This window comes from Scyliorhinus canicula, chromosome 7, assembly GCF_902713615.1.
Source record: "Scyliorhinus canicula chromosome 7, sScyCan1.1, whole genome shotgun sequence".
Lineage (NCBI taxonomy): Eukaryota > Metazoa > Chordata > Chondrichthyes > Carcharhiniformes > Scyliorhinidae > Scyliorhinus > Scyliorhinus canicula.
This window is the reverse complement of record NC_052152.1, coordinates 181,443,301-181,463,692: the sequence shown is the minus strand read 5'-3', so window position 1 is coordinate 181,463,692 and position 20,392 is coordinate 181,443,301. Positions and strand designations below refer to the sequence as shown.

The 20,392-nt window shown below is 43.9% G+C and overlaps 1 protein-coding gene across 2 annotated transcripts in view; it reads left to right on the top strand.

Moving 5' to 3' along the window:
- The window catches only part of ptprt (protein tyrosine phosphatase receptor type T), a 1,581,811-nt gene that overhangs the window by 1,322,949 nt on the left and 238,470 nt on the right, over window positions 1-20,392 (top strand). For both annotated transcript variants that reach the window (XM_038803435.1, XM_038803434.1), the window contains 2 exons: window positions 9,500-9,618; window positions 19,534-19,569. In XM_038803435.1, the coding sequence (XP_038659363.1) occupies window positions 9,500-9,618; window positions 19,534-19,569 (155 nt within the window). The remainder of the gene's footprint in view (window positions 1-9,499; window positions 9,619-19,533; window positions 19,570-20,392) is intronic.

The following is a 20,392-nucleotide window of genomic DNA, read 5'->3' as shown; positions in this document are numbered from 1 at the left end:
GAATATAAGAGCAGGGATGTACTGCTGAGGCTGTATAATGCTCTGGCCAGACCCTATTTAGAATGTTGTGAGCAGTTGTGGGCCCATATTTAAGGAAGGATGTACTGACCTTGGAGAGGGTCCAGAGGAGGTTCACAAGAATGATCCTCGGAAGGAAGGACTTGTCATATGAGGAGTGGTTGAGGACTCTGGGTCTGTACTCGATGGAGTTTGGAAGGATGTGGGGGGATTTTATTGAAACTTACAGAATACTGAGGGGCCTAGATAGAGTAAGTGTGGAGAGGATGTTTCCACTAGTAAGAGAAACCAGAACCCAAGGGCAGGCTCAGACTGAAGGGATGATCCTTTAAAACGGATGAAGAGGAATTTCTTCAGCCAGAGGGTGGTGAATCTGTGGAACTCATTTTGCTGCAGAAGCCTGTGAAGGCCAAGTCACTGACTGTCTTTGAGACATATATAGAAAGGCTCTTGATTAATAAGGGGACCAGGAGGTACGGGGAGAAGGCAGGAGATTGGGGATGAGAAACATATCAGCCATGATTGAATGACAGAGCATTGTCGATGGGCCAAATGGCCTAATACTGCTCCTATGTCTTATCATCTTATGGTCTCAGAGCTAGGAATCTTACAGTGAGTAACTCACCTCTTGACTCCCCAAAGTCTGTCCACCAACTGCAAGGCACAAGTGGATTGGATTTGTTTATTGTCATGTGTATCGAGGTACAATGAAAGGTATTTTTCTACAAGCAGCTCAATAGATCATTAAGTACATGAAAAGAAAATACATAATAGAGCAACACAAAGGTACACAATGTAACTACATAGACATCGGGTGAAGCATACAGGGGTGCAGTGTTAATCAGGTCAGTCCATAAGAAGGTCATTGATTTAGGAGTCTGGTAACAGCGGGAATAAGCTGTTTTGTGTCTGTTTGTGCGTGTTCTCAGACTTTTGTATCTTCTGCCTGATGGAAGAAGTTGGACGATTGAGTAAGCCATGTGGGAGGGGTCTTTGATTATGCTGCCCGCTTTCCCCAGGCAGCGGGAGGTGTAGATGGAGTCAGTGGATGGGAGGCAGGTTTGTGTGATGGACTGGACTGTGTTCACGACTCTGTGAAGTTTCTTGAGGTCTTGGGCCGAGCAGTTGCCATACCAGGCTGTGATGCAGCCCGATAGGATGCTTTCTATGGTGCATCTCTAAAAGTTGGTAAGAGTAATGTGGACATGCTGAATTTCCTTAGTTTCCTGAGGAAGTCTAGGTGCTGTTGTGCTTTCTTCGTTGTAGCATCGACATGGGTGGACCCGGACAGATTTTTGGTGATGTGTACCCCGAGGAATTTGAAATTGCTAACCATCTCCACCTCGGCCCCATTGATGCTGACAGGGGTGTGTACAGTACTTTGCTTCCTGAAGTCAATGACCAGCTCTTTAGTTTTGCTGACAATGAGGGATAGGTTGTTGTCGCTGCACCACTCCATTAGGTTCTCAATCTCCCTCCTGTATTCTGACTCGTTGTTATTTGAGATCCGACCCACTCCGGTCGTATCGTCAGCAAACTTGGAGATGGAGTTGAAACTAAATTTTGCCACACAGTCGTGTGTGTACAGGGAGTATAGTCAGGAGTGTGATGAAAATGAAAATCGCTTATTGTCACAAGTAGGCTTCAAATGAAGTTACTATGAAAAGCCCCTAGTCGCCACATTCTGGCGCCTGTTTGGGGAGACTGGTACGGGCTCGTGATGGAATGCTCCTCACTTGCTTGTATGAGTGCAGCTCCAACAATACTCAGGAAGCTTGACACTATCCAAGACAAAGCAGCTTGATTGCTACTCGGTGCACAAACCGTCATTCCGTCCACCACCGACGTGCAGTGGCAGCCGTGTACACCATCTACAAGATGGACTACAGGAACTCACCAAGACTCCGTCGTCAGCACCTTCTAAACCCACGATTACAACCAAACAAGCACAAGAATAGATGCAGACACATGGAAACACTACCACTCGAAGTTCCCCTCCAAACCACTCGCCATCCTGACTTGGAAATATTTCTCTGTTCCTTCACGGTCACTGAGACAAAATCTTGGAACTCCTTCTATACAGCAGTGTGGGTGGGTGTAGCCACACCAATGGATTGTGGCAGTCGAAGAAGGCAACTCAATCCCACCTTCTCAAGAACAATTAGGGATGGTCAATAGTTGCTGGCCTAGTCTGTGGTGTGTACATCCCATGACTGAATGAAAGGAAATGTGATGGAGTTAACATTTGCGATGAGGCTTTCAAGGGGCAGCATGCATTTTAGGATGTGAAGATAGAGATCCTGTTGCACAATAATAGTTGTAGCAATTGAACTTAATCGTTTAAAATCGGAGTAAAATGAAAGTGCATGGGATTGGGGGGTGGTGTATTGAGATGGATAGAAAAGTGATTGGCAGACAGGAAAAGAAGAGGAGGAATAAACGGGTCTTTTTCCAAATGGCAGCCGAACGTTTCCCAGGCTGATTACTGGGATGGCAGGACATTTGAGGAGGGATTGAGTCGGTTAGGATTATATTTGTGGAGTTTAGAAGAATGAGAGGGGATCTGATCTAACAGCACCAGATAGAGTAGATACAGGAAGGATGTTCTCAAAAGCAGGCGAGTCCAGGATCAGGGGTCACCATCTGAGGATATGGGGGAGACCAGTTAGGACTGAGATGAGGAGAAATTTCTTCACAGGTAGAGTGGTGAACGGATGTGTTTTCCAGAAGGAGTTAAATATAGCTCTTGGACTAAAAGGATCAAAGGATATGGTGGGAAAGCGGGAACAGGTTACTGAGTTGGATGATTCGCCATCATCATAGTGAATGGTGGAGCAGGCTTGAAGGGCCGAATGGCCTACTCCTATTTTCAATGTTTCTATGTAAGGAGCTTATATGCAAGGTAGAACATAGAACATAGAACAGTACAGCACAGAACAGGCCCTTCGCCCCTCAATGTTGTGCCGAGCCATGATCACCCTACTCAAACCCACGTATCCACCCCATACCCGTAACCCAACAACCCCCCCTTAACCTTACTTTTATTAGGACACTACGGGCAATTTAGCATGGCCAATCCACCTAACCCGCACATCTTTGGACTGTGGGAGGAAACCGGAGCACCCGGAGGAAACCCACGCACACAGGGGGAGGACGTGCAGACTCCACACAGACAGTGACCCAGCCGGGAATCGAACCTGGGACCCTGGAGCTGTGAAGCATTTATGCTAACCACCATGCTACCCTGCTGCCCTAGTAGTAGTAGTAGTACAATGCATTTTTATAAGCTGTGATTGAATCCTGCATGTTTTATCTGTTTTCCACATATCATTAGACTTCTCAAGGCATTATGCATTTCATTGGTGGCAGTGGGGGTGAGTTAGAGGAGGCATTTACTGCCAATCTTGCCACACTCTGCTGGGTAAATACCACATCACTAAGTGCCTTTTCCCTATGCCTCCTCCACAAACAGGCAATCTCCTGCAGGAGTACACCCAAAATCCTTATCTAAAAGAAATGATAAATCATCAACTATACAGAAACTGCTCACTGCCACTGCAACCTTCTGGGTACAGCTTGGTTCTTTAAGCTTTTGCACCATTTTCATTGAATTGGTCAAGAAGGGATTTTCAGAAAAACGTTTCATTCCGGCCATTCAAAAATTGGCTCTGCTTCTTCACTCCTCTTCCCAAGTCAGACTCCCCAATTGTATCAAAACAACCTGGCAACTTTACCCTAGAAAATTAATCAGGCAAAGCCCTTCCCAAAAAACAGAAAACATTACACATAAAACAGATATAAAATAAAAAGTTTAAAAATACATAGGCCATATTGAATTTCAGATGAAGATAATGCAATTTCAGATTTTTATTCACAAATGAATGTTAACAATTGGTTAAATCGTTCATCATTGGATCCAACAGAATAGTTGCTCTTAACGTATTGCATATTGACCTTCATTTAATAAAGTTTATGCAATGTTTCCGAGAGTTTCAAAATATTTTAACAGGAGGAAAGCTCATTAAGACTCACATAATAAAAATATGTTAATTCGAAGAAACCTTACACTTGTCTTGACCTTTAGTACACGCAGTGTAGCCATTCTGCACATTGTCAACACGTGGAGAATCTTCAAGAGGGACTGGCACAATTTGTGACTAATTCTGTTTTACTGGAGAAGCTTAATGAAGTTAAAGGAACAGAGATATGTGAAAAATTCTAAAGGCAGTATAGTCACTGAGGATTAGAACATAGAACATAGAACGATACAGCGCAGTACAGGCCCTTCGGCCCTCGATGTTGCACCGACATGGAAAAAAACTAAAGGCCATCTAACCTACACTATGCCCTTATCATCCATATGCTTATCCAATAAATTTTTTAATTTCCTCAATGTTGGCGAGTTCACTACTGTTGCAGGTAGGGCATTCCACGGCCTCACCACTCTCTGCGTAAAAAACCCACCTCTGACCTCTGTACTATATCTATTACCCCTCAATTTAAGGCTATGTCCCCTCGTGCTAGCCACCTCCATCCGCGGGAGAAGGCTCTCGCTGTCCACCCTATCTAACCCTCTGATCATTTTGTATGCCTTTATTAAGTCACCTCTTAACCTTCTTCTCTCTAACGAAAACAACCTCAAGTCCATCAGCCTTTCCTCATAAGATTTTCCCTCCATACCAGGCAACATCCTGGTAAATCTCCTCTGCACCCGTTCCAAAGCTTCCACGTCCTTCCTATAATGAGGCGACCAGAACTGTACGCAATACTCCAAATGCGGCCGTACTAGAGTTTTGCACAACTGCAACATGACCTCATGGCTCCGGAACTCAATCCCTCTACCAATAAAGGCCAACACACCATAGGCCTTCTTCACAACCCTATCAACCTGGGTGGCAACTTTCAGGGATCTATGTACATGGACACCGAGATCCCTCTGCTCATCCACACTACCAAGAATTTTACTATTAGCCAAATATTCCGCATTCCTGTTATTCTTTCTAAAGTGAATCACCTCACACTTCTCCACATTGAACTCCATTTGCCACCTCTCAGCCCAGCTCTGCAGCTTATCTATGTCCCTCTGTAACCTGCAACATCCTTCCGCACTGTCTACAACTCCACCGACTTTAGTGTCGTCTGCAAATTTACTCACCCAACCTTCTGTGCCCTCCTCTAGGTCATTTATAAAAATGACAAACAGCAACGGCCCCAGAACAGATCCTTGTGGTACGCCACTCGTAACTGAACTCCATTCTGAACATTTCCCATCAACTACCACTCTCTGTCTTCTTTCAACTAGCCAATTTCTGATCCACATCTCTAAATCACCCTCAATCCCCAGCCTCCGTATTTTCTGCAATAGCCGACCGTGGGGAACCTTATCAAATGCTTTACTGAAATCCATATACACCACATCAACTGCTCTACCCTCGTCTACCTGTTCAGTCACCTTCTCAAAGAACTCGATAAGGTTTGTGAGGCATCACCTACCCTTCACAAAACCATGCTGACTATCCCTAATCATATTATTCCTATCTAGATGATTATAAATCGTATCTTTTATAATCCTCTCCAAGACTTTACCCACCACAGACGTTAGGCTCACCGGCAGTAGCTGATTCATTTAACTAATTCTTTACATTCATTTTCACAAGAGAAATGTGGGAGGATTCCAGATGCAGTGATTAGGATGGAAGAGGTATAAGTGGAAGTACTAATGGATGTAGCAATCAGAAAACAAAGATTTGAGAAGACAATTGAGGAATTGATGGTCAATGGGCTACTGCACTTTGTCATGATATGCAAACATGCAGCTAATGAACACATATTACATAACACAACACGCTTTGCCCTAAGAATTGTACAAAACTAAAGGACTGAACAGGCAGGAGATTCACAGATATAATCTGTAACTCTTTAACTCTTTGCTGACAAGGAGTATACCTGGGAATCAGAAAAATTGCGAATGTGAGGTTAGTTTTTATGAAAGGATAGAGACATGACATGAATTGTAAATGAGTTAGATGAACTTCAGAAGATGAAAAACTCATTGAGAGCTTTCTGAAAAATAGAGTCGGTGATTCTCGATTGAAATTACTGCTAGTCAATGTAATTAGTGCTGTTTTGGAAGCTAGTGATTACACTTCACAAATTAACTGAAAAGAAAGAAAGACTTGCATTTATAGAAAGCTTTCCACGTCCCAAAGTGCTTTACGAGCAATGAAGTGCTTTTTGAGTGTAATCACCAGTGTAATGTGGAAAACAGACCCGACAATTTGGACAAAGCAAGTTCCTATGAACAGCATTGTGATAATGATGAAATCATCTGTTTTCACACAATCACAGAATGAGTACAGTGCAATGGGACATCATTCGATCCATTGTGTCTGCCCAGCTCTCCGGATAAGCAATTCACTTAATGCCATTCTCCCAACTTCTTCCTGCACATTCTTTCTTTTTAGGTAACTTCCTAATTCCTTTTTGAATGCTTCCATTGAATATGTATCCAGTACAGTCTTAGGCAGTGCTTTCCAGACCTTAACTGCTCACTGCTTGGAAAAACTGTTCCTCCTGTCATTTTTCATTCTTCTACTATTTCTGTGGATGGCAAGGTGGCACAGTGGTTAGCACTGATGCCTCACTGTGCCAGGCACCCAGGTTTGATTCTCGCCTTTGGGTGGCTGTCTGTGTGGAGTTTGCACTTTCTCCTCATGCCTGCTTGGGTTTCCTCCAGGTCCACCGGTTTCGCCCCACAGTCCAAAGATGTGCAGGTTAAGTAGATTGGACATGCTAAATTGCCCCTTAATGTAAGGTTGCAGGGTGGGGATAGGGCCGAGGGAGGGATCTTTCAAAGGATCGGGGAATTCTCAATGGGCCGAAAGGCCTTTTTCTGTACTGTAGGGATTCTATGATTCCTTTAAATCTTTGGCCTCTCATTTTTAATCCTTTCATATGTTTCCCCGAGGAAAACAGTTCTAATTTCTCCAATCTAGCTTTCAGAATCTAAGTTCCTCTTCACTGGAACCATCCTTGTGAATCATTTCCCCACTCTCTTTAGTGTCTTCACATCCTTCCAAGTGTGGCACCCAAAACAGGATGCAAGATTCCAAGTTTTATACAGTTTAAACATAGCTTCCATGCTCTTGTATTCTAAGCCCCAATTAATAAAGCCTAGGATACGGGCGCATGGTAGCACAGTGGTTAGCACTGTTGCTTCACAGCACCAGGCTCCCAGTTTCGATTCCCAGCTTGGGTCTGTGCGGATTCTGCAATTTCATAGAATCATAGAATCTCTACAGTACAGAAAGATGCCATTCATCCCATCGAGTCTGCACTGTCCCTTTGAAAGACCAACCAAACTAGGCCCAAGAACCTCACCCCAAAGGGAAATTTGGCATGTCCAATCCACCTAACTTGCACATCTTTGGACTGTGGGAGGAAACCGGAGCACCCGGAGGAAACCCACACAAACACGGGGAGAACATGCAAAATCCACACAGACAATGACCCAAGGTGGGAATCAAACCTGGGACCCTGGCGCTGTAAGGCAGCAGTGCTAACCACTGTGCCACCGTGCCGCCACTCTCATTCTCCCCGTGTCTGCGTGGGTTTCCTCCAGGTGCTCCGTTTTCCTCCCAAAAGTCTCAAAAGATGTGCTTGTTAGGTGAATTGGACGTTCTGAATTCTCCCTCAGTGTACCCGAACAGGCGCTGGAGTGTGGTGACTAGGGGATTTTCATAGTAACTTCATTGCACTGTTAGTGCAAGCTAACTTGTGACAATAATAAAGATTATTATTATTATGTACTTTATTAATTGCCTTCTTAACCTGACCTGCCACCTTCAATTACTTGTGTATTTATGCAACCCCTCTGCTCTTGCATCCCATTTCGAATTGTGCCCTTTACTTCTTACTACCAAAATGAATCACTCCACGTTTCTCTGCATTGAACTTCATCTGCCACATGTCCGCCAATTCCACCAACTTGTCTATGCCCTTTTGAAGCTCTACTCTATCCTCCGTGTAGTTAAATAAAAGAAAGGCTTTTGTTCAAGTGATTTACAATTGTCAGTATAGGAGCAAAGGGAGGAGTATGTTGGTCAGTGTGTGAAGTTCCAGATCATAAATCCAGTGCCAGTTTATATTGACACAGTTGTAAACTCATAAATTTTGCAGTAATATGTGCATCATATTAAATGACCAATGTTAACAAATAGTTACAGATGCTTGGCAAACAAATCAAAATCATTCATTGCTCAATATTATCTGCAGCATACATTTTTGAATGCTCCAGGTGGCATTTTCTTTTATGACACTGGCACATTTTTAATAGGATGGCCGCATGCATTGCCCTCCCAACACATTTCAGAGCAGAAAAGCCGGTCTCCCTAAATGGATCAATGTTAAGTGCATTGAAGAACCATTTTAGTTTGATCCAGGGCTGCGTGGGCACCTTCAAGAGAGATAAAAGGGAGAAAGAAATTGGACAGCAAACGAAAGAGAAAGTGTTTGAAATTAAAAGGCAAAGGATATTCGTTTTCGCAGCCTGAGCAGTAATCTGGCAGAGGGAATTGGCGGTCATTTATAGAACCCTTTTGTTTCAATGGACAGAAAATCAAGCAGTTCAATGGGAGGTCAATTCATTACGCCAGATTACTGCCCCGTCCGTGAAGCTGAAAATCTACCCCATGTTAGCTCTGAAATAAAGTTACCACGGTATACATCAGAATGAAAACTGTCGAGCAATTTAAAAATTCTTTCCCAAGGTAATGGCTGCTGTCTCACTGTGCTTTTGTTGATAACCATTTATAGTGCACATGTGAGGGAGCAAGAAGGAATGGAAGTAGCTATGCTGCAATTGTCAAATGATAGCATTTCTATGTTAAAATGGTTCTATACAATGGTTTTCAAGCAGTACAAGCATTGTCCTGTGTAAAGAACAAAAGATTCCAACCACGCCTGTATAAAATCCACAAATTTCTGAAGGGCTAGAAAGAAATATTGAATGTTATCCATTTATTAAAACTGCACCACAATAAGTAATGCAGAGCCTTTGCACAGGTGGAAAACTTGCAACTATAAATCAGAACAGGGAGATTTGATGTTCCTTTTGGAAGCAGAGGAATTTTTAACAGCACATTTCTGTCAAAAATGAAATTCCATGTGGGATAAATTCATAGAAATGTAACTATTCATACTTTTGAACATGACTTCAGAGACAGCACTTGGAAGGTTTATAATAGAACACCACAGTCAACATAGGCATGTCAGTTATGCATAATTAATTTCTGGACTCTTTAAACACAATAAAAGCAGCTGCGGTTTCAGATTTAAAGAATGCTCATCATTGCACTGAGATTTATTTCTTAGAGGGCCGGCCTTTTTTTTTGCAATCAACAAATATTGTTTGATAAGATGGCTGTTTGATAAAATTTATTTCAAAGTACCAAATTGTCTTTATCTTCCTGCAAACATAAAGGAAACTAGCAAAGAAGCAGAAGGAAACACAGAACAGTACTCAGCGTGAAATGGAACCTGTGGTAACAGCAACAGACAAGAGTTGTAACAAACAGAGATCAGCTGAAAGAGATGATACATGTAAGTCCGAACATGGATTCACCATGAGCACCAGTTGAGAGCTATTGGATTTACGTCTGTGAGTGATAATATCTAGGAAGATTGTGACGCTAGACTATTAACACTACATGAATTTGTCTCAGTTTTTCGCTTTGTCGACGAAGTGAAATGATCTAAATAAATTCACCTTTTTAAAAAAGTAACAATCCAATACTCCCAAATGATACTTAATTCCCTAAACTAATCAGCAAAAATAAATTGTTCGAGAAGTTTTATCTCGGCTATAGCTCAATATTTATTTTTTACTTTTTCCAATTAAGGGGCAATTTTGCGCGGCCAATCCACCCACCCTGCATATCTTTGGGTTGTGGGGATGAGTTCCGCGCAGAAACAGGGAGAATGTGTAAACTCCACACGGACAGTGACCTGGGGCTGGGATTGAACCTAGATCATTGGCGGCGTGAGGCAGCTGTGCTAACCACTGTGCTGCCGTGCCGCCCCGGCTATAACACAATATTAGCTTCTTCAATTCTGACATGGGACTAAAGGGATTCTAAACAGCTTAATTCATTACAATTTGATACAGTTGTTACAGATGTTATTTATTTTATATCAATGGAGTCTCTGCAGGAGGGTCAAGGTATTCTACTCAAATACAAACATCTTTTGGGATTTGTTCAAATGTGAGTTTGATTTGTAGCTTTTTTGAAATTGATACTATTATTTAAAGTTGCTTGGGTTTAGTCGTTTTCTGGAGGGCGCCTATCTCAGCCTGGCTGGTAGGAACAAACACCATGGTATTGTTGCCTTCAGCAATGGTTCTCAGTGACTTGGCCATGCTCTGCAGGGCCTCGGCAAAGTCCACCTGCATCTGGAACATGTGCCTCAGTGACTGGGACATGATGTCAAGGCCCTCAGCTGTGGCCGTCACAGACTGAGCCATGCCTTTGGCACCACCACTGAAGACACGGACATCGTGGAGCAGGCTTTCCACTGCGATCGCCACCCGAGCAGTGTTGGCCTCTGTTCCATGCATTGTCGACACCATCTCCTGCATCTGCAGCCTTTGGGACTCCTCCGATCGGCTACTCAGTCGCCGGAATGTAGCTCACATCCCCTCCTGATTCTCATGGCTGTAACCTGTCATTTGCACCTTGTCGAGAGGCTCAGCATCTGACTGGGACCCAGTTGAGTCCTGAGATCCAGCAGACCTCTGACTGCTGACTCCCTTGTATGTTCCTGCCTTTACCTGATGTGCATCTGCAACTGTGTGTTGCTCACCAGGTTGTGCTCCAGAAACCTGTCAACTAATGTCACTCACTGAGGTGTGTGTCTCTACGCTGGTGGAAGGTGGGGTGATAGCTGTGATGCCTCGATGGTGGTCTCTTCGGAGCTCTCCTCCGAGGTAATCTCTTGGGTCGCAAGGGGGAGAACAACTCTGGATGACCCGGCCATATCAGATTGAGATCCTGCAAAACAATGGACATGTGGTCAGTGAGAGGAAAGAGTAATTTTGTCCGACATTAACAACTCACTTTAGAGAATAGAATTTACAGTGCAGAAGGAGGCCATTCGGCCCATCAAGTCTGCACCGGCTCTTGGAAAGAGCAGCCTACCCAAGCCTATACCTCCACCTTATCCCCATAACCCAGTAACCCCACCTAAAACTAAGGGGAATTTGGACCCTGAGGGCAATTTAGCCTGGCCAATTCACCTAACCTGCACATCTTTGGACTGTGGGAGGAAACCGGGGCACCCAGAGGAAACCCACGCAGACACGGGGAGAACGTACAGACTCCACACAGACAGTGTCCCAAGCCGGGATTCGAACCTGGGACCCTGGAGCTGTGAAGCATTTGTGCTAACCACTATGCTACCGTGCTGCCCTATATTTAGCAGGTCATCTTGGTGAAAGGGCAGCTGGGAGCAGGGTCTCCCACCTCTCATCGACGACATTGGCCAGGTTCATCTCCAAAGCGAAGAGTCTGTGCGCTGCCATGCTTGTGTGTTGTGAGAATGAGTAGTGAGGGAGTATTTAAAAGTAGCTCCCTCTTGTTAGCAACAAGAAACTGAGACACAAGTCTGGTGAATCAGATGGCGAAGGAGTGAGTAATGTCGAGAACCTCATGGGGACTTAGTTTTGGCACAAAGTGCCATTGAGTACGGGCCACAATCTCACAAACGTGGCCCATCAAGAAACACCCTGTCGAAGTCACCCAAAATGACACAAACATTTTCAGACAGTGTCTGTGATGGATGTCTATTCCTTTTTGGTAGAATTTGGCATTCTTGAACTCGGCTATTTGTGAGCTCAAAGGTTGCCTCAATCCTTTCTGTAGATGGGACTTCTTCGGTAGTTATTTCAGCATCTGTCACTAAAGGTGTTTAAAAGTCCTCAGAAACAGAATCTGATCTCATCAATGTCTCTGGTCTCCATTCCAAAGGAAAGCTCTCTAGATCTCCTCAAGGTTGATCCTCTTGAGAAGTTTCACGCAGCAAGTAACCGATCAGCATGACATCGCCAACCTCTTTCATCATCCGTCTGCACAGTGTATGATATTTGACTTGGGATCATAGCTGGTACCTATTTCCCTTTCGTGGTATAACTTCTAGCTAACACACTCCCTGGTTGAATACTCTCTTTTTAGAGGATTTTCTCCCTCCTAGAAATTTGTGCTTCTTGTTGTCATTTGACAATCTAGTAGAGTTAACAAATCAAACTGTGTTTGTAGTTTCCTCTCAAACAGCAACACTGCTGGTGAACTTTGCAAGGTAGCGTGTACAGTGTTCCTGTAAGATATTAGAAATTTGTTTACTCTTCATGATAATGTGCCCTGGTGCTTTGATAGAATGCTTTAATGATTGAACAAAATGTTCAGCCACTTCATTCATTGCTGGATGATATGTAGCTGACTTGATATGGCATAAACTGTTTCCCTTTCGAATGGTCCTCAAACTCCTTTGAAGTAAACTTCACGCCACTATCACTGAGAACTGCTCCCGTGTTCCAAATCTTGTGAACATTTAACTTAGTTTCTCAATTGTCTAGTCAGTCGTCGTTGACTTCATAATTGAGACTTGTGGCTATTTCAAGAGCATGTCTACAATCACTAAGAACATGTCTCCCTCCAGTGGACCAGCATAATCAATGCGCATTCCCTGTTGAGTCGGCCATTCGCACAAATGGAATGGTAGTGATGGTGGAGTATTCCTTAGTTTTGCACAAGATTGGCATTACCTGCTTTCTCTTCAATTTGAGGATCTAATCCTGGCCACCAAAAATAACTGCGTGCCAATTTCTCATCCTTGCCACATAAAGGTGTCCCTCAGGCAGTTGGTCAAGGACTCTACTAAAGGAAGAATAAATACACAGATTCCCTATAATAGAAATCCATTCTGTACTGTCAACCCAAGTCTTTGTGTGATGCACGGCTTGAGGTCTGGATTTTTCTTATGAACATCTACAGCGTTCCTTTCTGGACCAAGTCCATCACCTTCCCCATCACTGGATCGGTTCTTGCGTATCTTTGAACTTAAAATGAAGTCACAGGTGCACTATACATGAGCGCAAAATACAAAATATTGACAAAGTTTTCTTCTGGATCATGCCTGTCTTGTAACGGCAACCGTGGCAACGCATCAGCATTTGCATGTTGCTCTGACTTGCGATATTGGATATTGTAAGTGTGTGTCGACAATATCAATGATCATCTTTGCAATCTACCAGCTGCCAAAGAAGATATTTATACGGCCCAAAGATTGTAGTCGAGGCTTGAGTATCCATCAAAAGGGTAAAGTTATGCCAATAAAGGTAATGCTGGAACTTTCTTACACGGAAAATAATGCTCAAAGCTTCCTTTTCTAGCTAAGCGTAATTCATTTTTACGCCAGGAAGAGTGCGTGAAGCAAATACTATTGGTCGTTCCTATCCTAAAGACATATGTGTGAGACCACTGGACCAACTTCATAGGGTGAGGCAGCACAAGCTAAGTGCAACTTTATTTTTGGATTATAATGAACCAACAGCTGACTTCAGTCAAGCTTCTTTCACTTTGTTCCATCCATTTCACATTCTTCTGACAAGTACCATGCCTGTTTCACACATAGCAAAGTACGTAAAGGCGTCAACCAAGTTGCTAAATTCAGCACAGATTTACCATAATAATTGGTCAATCTTATAAACGACATTGACGGTGTCACATTTTGAGGATGCGGTGCTTCTAAGATTGCTGCCATTTTCTTTGGTTCAATGTGTAATCCGTCTTTGTCAATAATATGCCCAAGGTAACTAATGAATGACTTGAAAAAGTCACACTTTTCCTTCACACTCAGGTTGTGGCTCCGTACCCACTTCAGGGGAGTTTCCAAATTCTCCAAGTGTTCCTTTTCACTCGAACTGGTGATGAGTATATCATTTCAACAACATTGTACCCCATTCAACCCACTTCGAATTTGATCCATGGATCTTTGAAAAAGAGCATCAAAATAATGTTATTCCAAAAGGAGGTCTTCTGTAATAAACAGCCTTTGTGTGTTACGACACGGAGTAATGGCTGAGATTTGGCAGCCACATTCATCCGCGGATATGCCTGTGAAAGATCAATTTTACTGAAGTTCTGTCCTCCAGAAAATCCGGAAAACAGGTCTTCAATCAGCAACAGTGATAATGATCTATGCACAAAAGTGGGCTAATTGCAGTTTTAAAAATCTGCAAATTCTCACTGAACCATCCTATTTTAATACAGGAACGATGGCGTCTCCCAACCACTTGTCGCAAATCCAGTGACTCCTGTTCTTACTAATCTGTAAATTGTTACAATTTGCTCTTTGAATCCAATGATTGATTAACTGTTTCCCAGTTAAGCCAAATCTTAGCCAACCATGCTCTGCCAAATAGAGGAGGAAAATTTCCACGAACAACGGGGTAGAAGTAACTTCCCTGTCTGTCCATTTGCTTCTACTTTCACCATAATGCACCCTTTTAATAGTACGACCTATTCAGTGTACACTGTAAGGATCCCATTTAATGGGTTTAAAGGCAGGGGCTTCAGCTATTGATGCTAAATTGTCTCAGGAATGTGTGATACTGCTGTGCCCATATCCGCTTCCATTTTAATTTCATGATCATCAAGTTTTGGATATGCCCAAAAAGGTGTTGATAACCCAGAATTGACAAAACACCAAGCTTAAGCACTTGCAGAAGCTCGGTTTCACTGTCTTTTGAGTGATCATGGCCGGGATTCTCCCCCAACCGGCGGGCAGGCCGTACCGGCGCCAAAGAGTGGCATGAAGCACTCCGGCATCAGGCCACCTGGACGTTGCGGAATCCTCCGCACTTCCGGGGGCTAGGCCGGCGCTGGAGTGGTTGGCGCCATGCCAACCGGCGCCAAAGGGCCTCCGCCAGCCGGCGCGAGTTGGCGCATGGGCGGGAGTGCCAGCGTGTTCTGGCTTATGCGCAGAACCGCTGGTGTGATCCCTGCGCATAGACAGGGGGTTTCTTCTCCGCGCCGGCCATGACAGAGCTTTACAGAGGCTGGCACGGAGGGAAAGAATGCCCACCACAGCATAGGCCCGCCGCAGATCGGTGGGCCTCGATCGCAGGCCAGGCCACTTTGTGGGCCCTCCCCATAACCGAATCCCCCCACGCCCCCCTGAGGACTCCACAGGCTGCCCTCAGAGACAGGTCCCGCTGGCATGGACCATGTCTTACCCACGCCTGCGGGACTGGCCCAAAACAGGCGGCCGCTCAGCCCATCGGGGCCCGGAGAATTGTTGGGGGGGGGGGGGGGGGCATTGACAATGGCCCCAACCAGCCGACGTGATCCCCTCCTCCACCAAAAAACTGCCGCTGGAGTATTCGGCAGCCGGCGTCGGAGCGGTGGGGCGGGATTCACGCCGCCGTCCCCCCGGTGACTCTCCGACCCAGCGGGATGTCGGAGAATCCCGCCCCATGAGTTTCATCCACTAATTTGTAGACGTGAGTAGATTGTTTACTTGTATTGCTCTTCTTACACTTCCTCGCTGTAGACATGTTCTGAGCCCAACATGCCTCGGCAATATGGTTCTTCTTGCCACAGTTCTTGCATGTATGCTACTTACTCCAGAATTACCCCGCTGAGTACTTAAGCTGTGTATAATGGTGACATGATTGCATCTTTGCACCCCTGTTCTGTGATGTGTACATTTTGTGGATCTTCACTTCAGCCCCTATCTGGGAATCTTCTCTTCTTGCAAGCTCCGTAGATGTGGCAACTTCCACAGTGACTTTTAAAGTTAAATCATTTCCAGTAAGCTTCCTCTGAATAGCTTCACTGTGCAACCCACAAACCAGCCTGTCTCAAAGAGTATCATCAAGTGTTGTACAAAAGTCACAATATCTAGCTAGTCTCCTTAAGGACTCTACAAAATGTAAAATGGTTTCACTTTCTTCCTGATTACAGTGGTGGAATTGGAACCTTTCTGCAATCGATAATAGAAATGTCCCAATAAGATTGTCATTAATTCACTGTCAGACGTATCTCCTGGTTTCGCTGGGTGATCATAATTCTATAGCAGTATAAATGTTTGGTGTCCACCTGAGCTGAGAAATGTTGTGAGCATTAGATCCTCCACTGTCTGATGAGATAGTATAAACAATTGGAATTTTTTTTCACATAAATTCCATGTTTCATAATCCTCATCAAATGTGTCCTTAGCACCTGTTTTCCCACCAGTTATGGATCACAGCTCGTAGGGTCTACACTCCCCCCCCCCCCCCCCCCCCCCCCCCGCCCCCCATTATCCCTTCCCACTGTGTTGGAAAGTCTGGCACAAACAATCCGTTTGAAAAAGCAACTTGGAAATGTTTCCCTTTTATGCCTCAGCATTTTAACTTTTCTCCTGAGTAGTGCCCTGTGCAGAGTCGGCAAACTTCGAAATCCCCATTCCCCACAGCCCATGAAGCTTTACAATGTGCGCGTTCCCTGTAGCCCAGACCCTACTCACTCCAAAGCAAGCAAGTGGTCCCAACTGTCGGTTTCCTTACTCACAGTTGCTGTCAATAACCTTTGTTAAACATTCACATTGGCGGCAGTGCTTTGCCTGATGTCTGCGTGGGTGCGAGAGTCCAGTCGCACAAATCTTCCATTGGCATTTCCGATGCCACCCACAATTAGTCGATGAAATTCTTCTTTCCAGTTTCTGCCTCAATCCTCGTCGGCAGTTTTCCCTCTTGTTATATTTCTTTGTTGCGGCAAAGAGAAAAGGTATGGAGGTGCTACACTCTGGATTCTTGTAAAACATGATGAGAGGTTTATTAAGGGTGTTGCTCATACAACCAAGATGGAGATCTGATCAAAGCCCACGCACTCTGCTGAGGTCACTACACATCACATGACACAGAACCAGCAAGAATCTATTCCCAGATACATAACACAGGCATTATTTCTGTGAGGTCCAGAGGAGTGCTCCCTTTCATTCTAGTTCTACAATGTGATAAATGCCCAGTTAGGTATGGCAGCAGGAGGAAGAGGGAAATAGTTACTGTCAACCATGGAATCATAATCCCCAGCATATATCGACAGGTCCTAGAATTTTTTTAAAATATTATCACAGGGAAATTATTATATTGCAAATGTTTTCGTGTCAATAGATATCAAATCCAGGCACAATGCGAATCATAAAATCAGATTCCGTTGAAGAGATCGATATTTTTTTACATACCGGTACACAATGATGCCCCATACCCGGGCAGCACGGTGGCACAGTGGTTAGAATTGCTGCCTCACGGCGCCGAGGTCCCAGGTTCGATTCCAGCTCTGGGTCACTGTCCGTGTGGAGTTTGCACATTCTCCCTGTGTTTGCGTGGGTTTTGCCCCCACAACCCAAAGATGTGCAGGGTTAGGTGGATTGGCCATGCTAAATTGCCCCTTAATTGGAAAAAATGAATTGGGTACTCTAAATTTTTTTTTTAATCATGCCCCATGCCGATTTTTTCAATGGCTCTAATTGGATAGATCCCTGATCCGAATATATTTATGTTTGTCAATCACCTTACACATGCTTTGTTCAGAAGTCCCATCATTTTGTTTACAGATTTCACATGCAGACAGAACACAGTTAACATCTCTTTTCTGAAATAAAGCCTGCAAATTGTTAATGCTGATATTTAAATGATGATGTTTGATACATTTCCACAACATCACTATTGCTATGTTAATCTGCTTGCTTTTAAGCAAGTTTAGAATTCTATTGAAATAACGGGGAAGAATGCCCGCTGAATGTATTCATCCACTAAAACCAACATCTGAAATTCCTACGCCAATATGCTTTGTTAATTGTTTGTGTTATTTTCGTGTTTAAACACTGAATCAGTAAATGAACTAAGGAGCAATAGCACAAGGTTTAGTATTTCAATTTTCATCATATTGATATGCCAAAATAAGATTTTTCATGACAAATAAGTCCTGAATTAAAATAAATATCAAATATTTAAAGAGGCAAGGAAGAATATGATTTCATTTTTAGTCATCAGAACTCGGCCATGAGCTTTAATGAAGAACTAAACACCTACAAACTTACTTAATGGTATTATTGCAGGATTTTTCTATGACAGCTTCAAGAAGTAAGCAGGATAAAAACATGGTGATTTCAGAATGCGCTTTTAGAATTTGGCCCGCAAAACAACTTGGGGCTGCGAACATGTGGCTCTGAAGTGTAAATACTTCTGACTAAATATGCGCCACTCGAGGGCACTGCCACAATAGGTACATCAGACTGCCTACTCTTGTGACACCATTCCAAAAGGCCTCAGACCAATGTGTTGCATTTAATTTTGTGCGAAGTCTTTGCTGTTAACCGAAATTTGACTTGGTTTTAAATATCGATCACATAAAGCAGGTTTATGTATTTACACAAGGCTGTCTCTGATTCATGGATGCCAAAGATGAAATTGGATACTGAAGAAATGGAAGCCTTAAAAGAACAGATGACATTCATGGATGGACATTTACTGTGTCACATGACACATATACTTCCACTATTTTAGTGGAGAATTAGTAAAACGAGCAGAAAAAGGAATATCCACTAAATCAGTGATAACTTGCAGCAGGCTTGCAGTGAACCAGAAAGCTGGTCTATTTCGAGGTCTGACCTTCATTTAAATAGAACCATTAAATTCAAGGTGTCAAATAGCTGAAGCCTCCACCAACAGGTATGTCTGGGTAAGGGGCAGAGGAATTGGAAGGTGGGCATGGGGAGGTGGATGTTCATAATAGTGACGGTGGGAGGAGCTGAGAGTGGCAAGGGCAGGGATTATTTCTGTGAGGGCCACCAAAGTGCTCAAGTTCATTTTAGTTTTATAAAGACAAAATTTATATAAGAGTCAACAGTTATGGAAATTTTCTCCTTTATAGTTAGCTGAACTGGGCTGAAGGGTGTACAACACATACTGCAATCAATTCTGTCATTAAAAGAAAAATGGAGTCTGGTGAACATTATAAGACGCCAGTTTGCACCTTAAAAATGTTTACTGCTAAACAGGTCAGACCTTCAGGTGATCAGCAGTAGGCAGCTTAAAATGGTGGCAACTGGTGCATGACATTAACAGGGCGACAATCTGACCATTTTGGATGTTCCATGGTTAGTTGATGCCAATTTGGTCACAATAGAATCAGCCCCAGTGTGTCGACATGTTTGCTTCATGTTATCAGTCTTCACTTCAAATGAAATGCAGTTTAAATATTCTCTCAAATAGGAAATATATAAATAATTTATTTCTCATTTTAAATTTATGTTAACGGAAGGAAGCATATTTCTTGTTGTTTTACTGAAATTACTATTGCAGGATTATAATGTAATGTCTAATTGTACATTAAAAAGTCTTTCTCTCTCTTTCTGCCTGTTGGCCGTTTTCCATAACTAATTTGATCTCACATTTCGATGGACTGGTGAATACAGCATCGACAGACCAAGGAGCATCCAATACAATAATAGGTGAGACACTGTCTAATTATTTAATGCCGGTGAATCATAATTACCAATTGGTTCTATTTGCACCCAAATCTATGCAGCATATTTCAAAGACAAAAGGCTAGATTCTCCAATTTGAAGACTAAGTGCTGACGCCGGCGTGGGAACGGTGGCGATTTACGAAAGAAAGAAATGAGGCAAAACGGCCACCAATCCTCCGTTTGGTGGGGGGGGGGCTAGCAGGCACACAGCCTACAGTCCCCGACCGGAGAATTGCCGGGTCGTTGGCCATGTAATATGGTCCCGGCCGCGCGCGGACCCAGCCTGCCAAATAGAGACCACCCTTGGTCAGGCCTGCCACCCCCCGACGACCCCCACACCAGTTCCCCCAGTGCTACCAAAGCCCCGCCCTGCCCACGGATCTGCTTTCTCTTCCACCCCCCCCCCCCCCCACCCCGACTGTGGCTGCTGGATGTAGTCCACAGCCGCCACGCCGGGTTTCCGAAAGAAAATACCAAACGCAACCGACGAGGTCGGGAACTAGGCACATCAGGGACACAGCATCGGGGGGGGTGGGCCTCAGGCGTCCCGACAGCACGCGGTGTACTCCTAGTGTAATTATTGCCAAATAATTCAGTGGTATAAAGAGGTGGACAAGATGGGGTCTTCAATTGAAATGCTGGTTTAGCCCGTGTTTAATACAAGAGATTATCTGGATAAAGGAGTTGAAGCTAACACTAAGCGAAGCCACACAAATGTTGTTAAACAGCTGACTGCCACGTCAAGTGCCGACTGATGCTTATTAAAGAGGCTAATGCTTTGACTAACCCCCTCCCGTAAGAGCTAT